The 7778-nt window shown below is 35.6% G+C and overlaps 1 protein-coding gene across 1 annotated transcript in view; it reads left to right on the top strand.

Moving 5' to 3' along the window:
• ITFG1 (integrin alpha FG-GAP repeat containing 1) overlaps positions 1 to 7544 on the top strand; it is a gene marked incomplete at its 5' end in the record, with an annotated part of 68755 nt that extends 61211 nt beyond the window's left edge. Inside the window, 4 exons of the mRNA XM_009872135.1 lie at positions 764 to 888; positions 1751 to 1833; positions 3478 to 3595; positions 7001 to 7544. Coding sequence (XP_009870437.1) covers positions 764 to 888; positions 1751 to 1833; positions 3478 to 3595; positions 7001 to 7060 — 386 coding nt within the window. The remainder of the gene's footprint in view (positions 1 to 763; positions 889 to 1750; positions 1834 to 3477; positions 3596 to 7000) is intronic.
• Positions 7545 to 7778: the final 234 nt, after the last annotated feature.

Here is a 7778-nt window from a genome sequence, read left to right as displayed (position 1 = left end):
AGATCACTTACTAAGAGGGTTTCCAGAGAATGAACTAAGAGCCTATGTAGGATCTCAATCAGTTTGCCAGAAACTAAAGGATTACACGATCTTTATTTAATAATCTGGTATTTTGGAAGTGAGATGTTAATGAACCTGTTGATAGCTGCACCACTTGTCTGTTTCCCTACTGCCTTTTCAGGCAACAAAGAATGATATTTTTCCCCTACAGTCTCTCCTATAATTGTTTATAATTACATGCTCTCACTAGGGCCTAACTTGCAACTACTGTATTCCTGTTTTCATTAAATCAATTTATTATTTGAGAATTTGTTCATAAGAATTTACTCAGCTAATGTTGTGACACAAGAAAAAAAGGTAGTTAGTGATTAATACTAATAAGAATTAGTGACTCACATGTTGCATCTGAGCTTGTAAATCAATGGGGCAAAATGCTTGGCACTACTCATCAAAATAAAGACGGATAACCGATTTCTTCTCAACTTATAACAAATAGTAGATGGAGTTTAATTTAGAAATGGTGCTCAAAAGCATCATTTTATCTAGAAATCTGAAGCATTTAAGGGGAGTGCTGAGTAGTAGTTTGGAAACGTGGTATTGAACCTTTAAGAATTAAATAATCGTGTGTTTGGTTTAATTTTTTTAAGTATTCTTATTACTGATTCTGAAATATGTATTTGTGTAGAAAGCTTGTGCATTTGAGGTTGTTTGGTGTGGAGTTTTTCCAAAAATACCTACTTGGACTTCTTTTATTCTGTTTCAGCTGGACAGCTTAGCCAGTCAGCACATTTTGCTCTCCAGTTGCCGTACAATGTGCTAGGCTTGGGACGTAGTGCTAATTTCCTCGACCATTTGTATGTTGGCATTCCTCGTCCTTTAGGGGAAAAGGTTAGTCAAGACTTAAGACTGTCAAGCTAATACTTACGGTGTTACCTGTCTTAATAGAGTTTTTATGGAAATAAGGCTAGGGACCAGGGTTGGGGTTTGGGTTTTTATTCAGAAGCGAGAATATCAAAGTTCAAATCTGGAAAAGTTTCCCGACAGAACCTTATATGCCTGCTTTTTGGGGTGTGTACAAGCTCTGAAGCTAACACTAAGACCATAAGACTGAAATTGTCTGTAAATGTTAGCACAGGTATATAGTGCTTGTTTATATGGTAAATGTATATTAGATCTGAGGGTCCAATTATTATGGTCTTGGCTGTATGACTTCCCTGGGCTTGGTCTAGTCCCCTGTAGCCCACACAATGCTTTCTGCCTCGGTGATAAAACAGTGATCAGTCTGATGGGAGGTGGAGATTACTGTGATTATCTCATCTTCAGCTGAAACATAAAAGTAAGGTCCCAACCATTTTTAGTCTTTAAAGATCTAATGATACTACTTTAAAAAGTGTGCTATTGAAAGTAGCATACTGCCCAAATTCTGATTTGGCTAATTGCTTTGCCTGCCTCCTTTGTAGAATTGGTTCTTTTCTTCTTTCCTTATTATGTTGTTGCTTTGTACTTGTTAAGCAGATGCTGTGTTTCATGTCAGCAATAGTTATTTTGCTTTTTACTTTTGGGGATTCTTTTTTTAAGCATTTTGGGGCTTTCAGAATAAAAGGTTTATACGTAAGGGGATAATGGCTTATTTTAAATTTTAAAAAGCGGTGGTTTTGTTTCTTCTTTTATGTGTTTCAACAGAGAATTTCTTTGCTTTTAAGTAGTTTGGTTTGTTAGAAATTGACATAGCCTTTGCTTTTTATTTCAGTCTGTAAGAAAACAAGAATGGACAGCTATCATACCAAATTCCCAGCTTATAGTCATCCCCTATCCTCATAATGTTCCTCGAAGGTAACTTCATTATTTTGATTTCCATTTCAGAAAAGTACGTTAATACAGAACTTAAATTAGGCATTATGTGTAAGTTTAAAATAGTGACTTGTGTAGAAAGTAAACTTAAGAACAGTGGCAGAAGGGTCAGTTGTATAGATGTAGTTGCCTCTGTGACTAGGCACAATACTTCTCGAGTATTTACGCAGACTCTTAAGATAGTGCCCATAAAAAAATCAAAATCTATTGCCAGCTCATACCATCAAAATGTATTACCAGCTCAACTCCTGTAAATAATAACATATTTGCTAGATTTACCAACATTCTTTTTGACAAATTGCAAGCATGGTAATGATTGAAGCACTCTTGTTTCACCAAACATGCAATTTCTGTCTAGTTGTATATAAAAGCTTTAGTTCAGCCCTTCTGAATGCAGTATCTCTTGCCACATGTATGAGTGTTTTTCTTTAAGCAAAGGTGAATGGGTTGGTTACACAAGAGCTTGAACACTGAATTCACTTTGCAATTAAAATGTTTATCCCACAATGAGAGCATGCTTCTCTCTTTGCTATTAGAGAAGACATTAGTCACATATTCCAGCTGCTTTTTGCCGCTTGATCTACTAGTGAGGTCAGTTGCATTTATTGTGCATAAATGATTCTCACATCAGTTGCAGCAGTTAATTTTACTATGGGATGAATAACACTTGAGAAGTGATGTACCACTTGAGCTGCTAATTAACCACCACAGGAATAACATCTGCCAGATGAAGAAAATTTAGTCGTAGTCTTGAGGTATTTAAACGTATGTGTCACACAAAAATTTTTCAGTCATGTCATCCTTAAACTGTTTTTGGTTTCCTATAAAGTAAATTTATGGACACTGTAGAGTAGCAGAGGATAGAATCCCCAGAAGAAAACAGATTTCATAATAAACACTTCTTAAATTTATATGGTTTTTAACATAGACATATTGTTTCCTGAGAGACTTCACTGTTGCCTCAATATAGAGCCTCCTGCTGACAGCCTTCCCACAACAGGAAGTTTGTAGTACAATAAAGGGTGTTGACTGAGCCTCAGGACCCCACAACATTCAAGGAATGTCTTCCAGAAGCCCTTAAAGTGCTTAACTCTCCTGCCATAATCAACTGGTTATGTTGCCTACAACAGCAGTTGTCCTTGGGTAAGCCTCAGACTAAGAGAACACCTAACCAACTGCCACCCATGAGCCTGGCCAAGAGGAGCTTCTCACGTGGAGAAAACAATCTATTGTACAGGTCTATTTCACCCTGTTTCTCCATCTCCCCAAGCCCCAGGCAGTTTTGTGGAAGGTTTTCTTAACACATTTTACTTAGTTCTGGACAGAAGATAAATCTCCTAATGAGAAAAAAAAGTCAGTCCCTGAGGACACTCATAACATTCCTGGAAAGTTAAACAGAAACTGAATTTAGATATGGCATTACCCCAAAAACATTATACTAAGCTATGTCTTTTCAAGTAAACACCATTAAGCTTCAGTCTCCTAAGTATAGCCACTGATTTCTGTAGACCAAGTTGTTACCAGTCTTACAGTAGCAGGAGTTTTTTTTAAATCTTTGTAAGTTAAATCTGTTTCCTGCTTCCTAATGAAGGGTATTAATGTTTCGGATTTTCTGCTTCTGTATAGCTGGAGTGCCAAGCTGTATCTGACCCCAAGTAACATTGTGCTGCTAACAGCTATAGCCCTAATTGGTGTCTGCGTGTTCATCCTGGCAATAATTGGCATATTACACTGGCAAGAAAAGGTAAGCCTAATTAACTAGATTATTTTCTATACTATTTAATGTTTTCTGTTAGTTTACATTCTTGTCCATTGGGAGTTCTGAGTAGTTTTCTACAGTATAATTTCTGACACAGACTGCATTAATTCCCAAAAGGTGTTTATTTTTAATTCAGCATTTACTGCAAGCTTAAAAATGTGCATTGTTTTTATTTAAGCTTTAAGACGCTTTTAGAAAAGGGAAATGAAGAGGAACATGGATAAGCTTTTGCCACTGTTATTCCCAACTAAATGGGACCTTTTTGTTTCATATCTAAGCTTTCTATTTTGCAGAGTTCTAAGGAGTACTGTTTTGGAAAATGGAACATAAACTCAGTTTACTTATCTTGAGTTCTGGAAGTAATCTAAAAATAAAGAAAACATCTCTTTCTTCCTGTAGCTATCTTTGCTGATTGCACTGACATTAGCATTCAAGACTATAGGGAGTCAATCGTGTGCATATTGGCTGCTTCACTCTGTGTCTGATTTATACATGCAGTGTATAGAAATCCATTGATTTCAAGAAGCATTTTGAAAGAGGCCTTTCATGTCACAAAAGAAATGCGTTCCCATTTTTCTTAACTGTGCTCAGTTCACAATCATACCCAACCGGCAGGATTGCCAATAAATGCTACTACATACCCAAACCATAATCTGAGCTGTCAAATAAAATTACTGCACATTTTGACATGGTAGAGCTGTTTGTTATTTTGTGCTCGTGGAAATAAAATGACCTTGTTAAACATTCAGATAGGCTTTGCGCATGCTTCATATTTAAATGTTATTTGTCTGTCAGTCTTCACTCTTCAAAATGTTAAATACATTATCCAAATAATAGTAAAGTTTGGAATAAAACACACAAAGCGAAGAAATACAAAGTTTATGATGACTGTCCTTAGCATGTCCTACTGCACCAAGAAAGTATTGCTAGCTGCGAGCTAGGGCTATGCACCAGTGCCTTTAACTCTGTCTCCAACACATCTTAAGCAACAATAGCAGAAAGAATACTTGGACTTTGAGATGGGGAAGGATTAATTTATGTATAATTCCATCTGGAGAAATGGAGATTTAATGTCAATGTTTAAAATAATTCTTCATATAGTAATTCACGTATTGTAATGTAAAGAAGCACTCAGCCCCAAGTGCTTTCTGAGCCATTTTAAACCCCAGTATAGGTCTATGTGAATGGAGTGGTGCATTGGTTATGTTATAAACTCATTTCCAGCTGCTGCATCTTGCTCAAAATAAGCACAAATATTTGTATGAACTGTGTGTATTTCAGACTACTCTATAAACATTTGTTAAGTCCTGTAATTGCCCAATGCCTTCCTGTTGATATTTACCTTAATGCTTTTTAGAAGAAATGGTTGAGGTACAGAACAAATAAGAATCTTGACCAAGGCTGTATTGTGCATCACCGACATGACTGGGAGTTAAACTCCAAAGTTCCTTGTTTCTAAGCTTGTTCTTGGTTTGCTGCCTTTTCCAGTAATCCTTTCATAAAAATACTGTTCTGCCTAAATACTGTTTTCCCTTACAGATCTCTAGAGTACCTATAGCAAAGAAAGGAAAGGGGAATGTACTAGCAGTTACAATCTCTTCTTTTCCCCCAGAGGATATATCTGTCTGTAAGCTGCAGTGTTTTATTCAGCAGTTAAAATAAAGTACGTACTTTGACCACTGCAGATAAGTAGCAATAGGAGCCCTTTGTCTGCAATAGTTTTTATATACTCAACTGCCAGCCAAGTATTGTATTGTTTAAATGACTGTAGGATTTAGGTACAGTATGTTGCTCTGTCATTCCTTAGAAATTTTGGATGCATTAAAAAGAAGAAATAAAAAGCTTTCAAATCTCAGTTACTAGGCTAGTTTTTAGTTTTGATACATCAAATGAAAGAGAAATTGAGAAAGAATTTACATCATTATTCATCTTACAGAGTCTGCTGTGTGAGCTAAGGACCTTGATATTCCCATATTCTGATTCTTTGTAACTTGCTTTGTGGTCTTGAGGCTACTCGTGAACACTATGCAATGATGATAATACTGCTAGAGGAGTTTTGATGGATTCATCAGAGTATCAGTTACTGTCAGATTTGAAGTAATAATTTTTTCCAGGAAGCATACAAGAAATGGCATGAAAATTGCTTTCTAAGTGAGACTAAAATTTTGTGGAACATGACGGGCATTTCAATGTGGGAAAGAATATGCCACGCCTTTCTTCTCACCCTGTTTCTGACGTTCAAAGTACTACTGACATTGATAAAGTCCCTGCCAAAAAGCCAGACTGATGTATCTCAAACTTCACTGGCAGCTCTGCTGCTGCCACAAAATGCAGTAAAATCCATAGTTAATCCGATGGAGTTGCTATCATACATAATCATTGTGTGATGAGGAAATCTTTGGCCTCGAGCCGAAGCAGATGACAAACTTTGATGGCAGAACACATGCACTGATTTCTACCAAAATTATCATGTATATTTATCAACTGAGATACAAATCTAAATGCCCACAGAACAGCATCCTGGAAAGGCATTTCTTCATTTTACTCATCAAAAAAGCAGTTAGGTGTAAGGAAGCTAAAAAGCATTTAGACCTATTTTGCTACATTCTCTTTTGCTAGGATTTACACATACCGTCTGTCATGGCAAAACCACTGTTCTCTAGAAGAGTTCACACTATGTGTTCAAAAATCCTGTAGCAAGGGCTTTCATACTGTTAATGCTTTAGAACACAAGAAGAGGCTTGTGGGAGATGACATATTTTTGCACAGTATTTGGATTATAGATACAATTTAAATATGGTGCTTTTTTTCTAAGCATCACCCAAACTAGTCTTCAGCAGATCAATGTGTGTTCTGCATTAATAAGCAGGGAAGTGCATCCTACCTCACATTTTCATAGCACAAACAGAACATTTTTTTGCCTACTTGGTGCAGTTAATTTTTGGTTGAACTGCCACCTTTGTCTAAACATGCATTTAACAGAATTTTTTAAAAGTAATCTCATTTTAAGTGTAACATGGATAATGTTTACAGTTAATCCAGAGCAATTTCCTCTCATATTTATAATGCAGACTAAATAAATGTATACTAAGAAACATTCCGTGGTTTTGAAATATTCCTTTTAAAAAAAATTTATTAGAAATAATTGAAAATAATGGGTCATAAATACTAAAACAGCTGAGCATTAGTGGTGAAAGAGTTTTGAGCAGATTATTGCTATTTCAAACTGGCATTTAAAAGCTAATTATTGGGGACCTTTACTAAGCTTTTTGCCTTTTGTCAAATGAGTGACTTGGAAAAAATAAACCATTCTCTGACATTTGATAACTCATTTCTGTAACAGTATGGCTCTAGATCTCCCAATGTGGTTTTTGTATTATTATTTTTCAGAAAGCAGATGACAGAGAGAAGCGACAGGAGGCTCATCGGTTCCATTTTGATGCCATGTGACATGCCTTACTATTTATGAAGGAGCTGCTACTCATTTGCTTAATTGAAATACTAAATTCTGATTTATAAAATTATGACCGTGAAAGTACTGCTAGTGTGCTATTTGTAAATGTTGTGTTATTTGGTATTTATTTGGAAAGTAGTAACATTAGACCTGAATGTCTCATAAGGCCTTTCAGTTAATAGACTGTATATAATAGCATTTGGTCTTTATTTAACAGAACTGTAAATTTATTTTTCTCGGTAAAGGGATCAAATTGCATGTACCTTTGTTTATGTGCCAGCAATTCTTTGGTAATATTTGATAGAAAGCTGTGTAAATAAAGTTTAGCCTTTCAGCGAGCAGAATACTTGGTACCACTTGAACTGGTATTGTCATTTATACATTCCTGCAAACTGACCTGCATTTCTGAAAACTAAGCTTGAGCAATTTCTCAGATGAGTTGATTATTAATTATTTTGATTGTACTAAAGGTGCTCAACCTATATTGTTCTGTATTTACCTTTGTTTAAATCTATATTTGCAATAGTTAAAGAATTTAGGAATTGAAGAACTAAAAGGAACCTTCAATGTTACTGTTAGCTTGGTAGCTCATCATGGGAAAGATGCAGTATTTATGTGTGTTAGTTCTAGAGAGAAGACAGTGCATTAAAAAATTTAAAATCTTAAAAATGTATCAGCATTACATAAACTGCTTTTATAATTAAACTATAACCA

Source organism: Apaloderma vittatum, unplaced genomic scaffold, assembly GCF_000703405.1.
Source record: "Apaloderma vittatum isolate BGI_N311 unplaced genomic scaffold, ASM70340v1 scaffold12286, whole genome shotgun sequence".
In the NCBI taxonomy this organism is placed as follows: Eukaryota; Metazoa; Chordata; class Aves; order Trogoniformes; family Trogonidae; genus Apaloderma; species Apaloderma vittatum.
The sequence above is the reverse complement of the archived record's forward strand: the minus strand, read 5'-3'. Positions and strand labels throughout refer to the sequence as shown.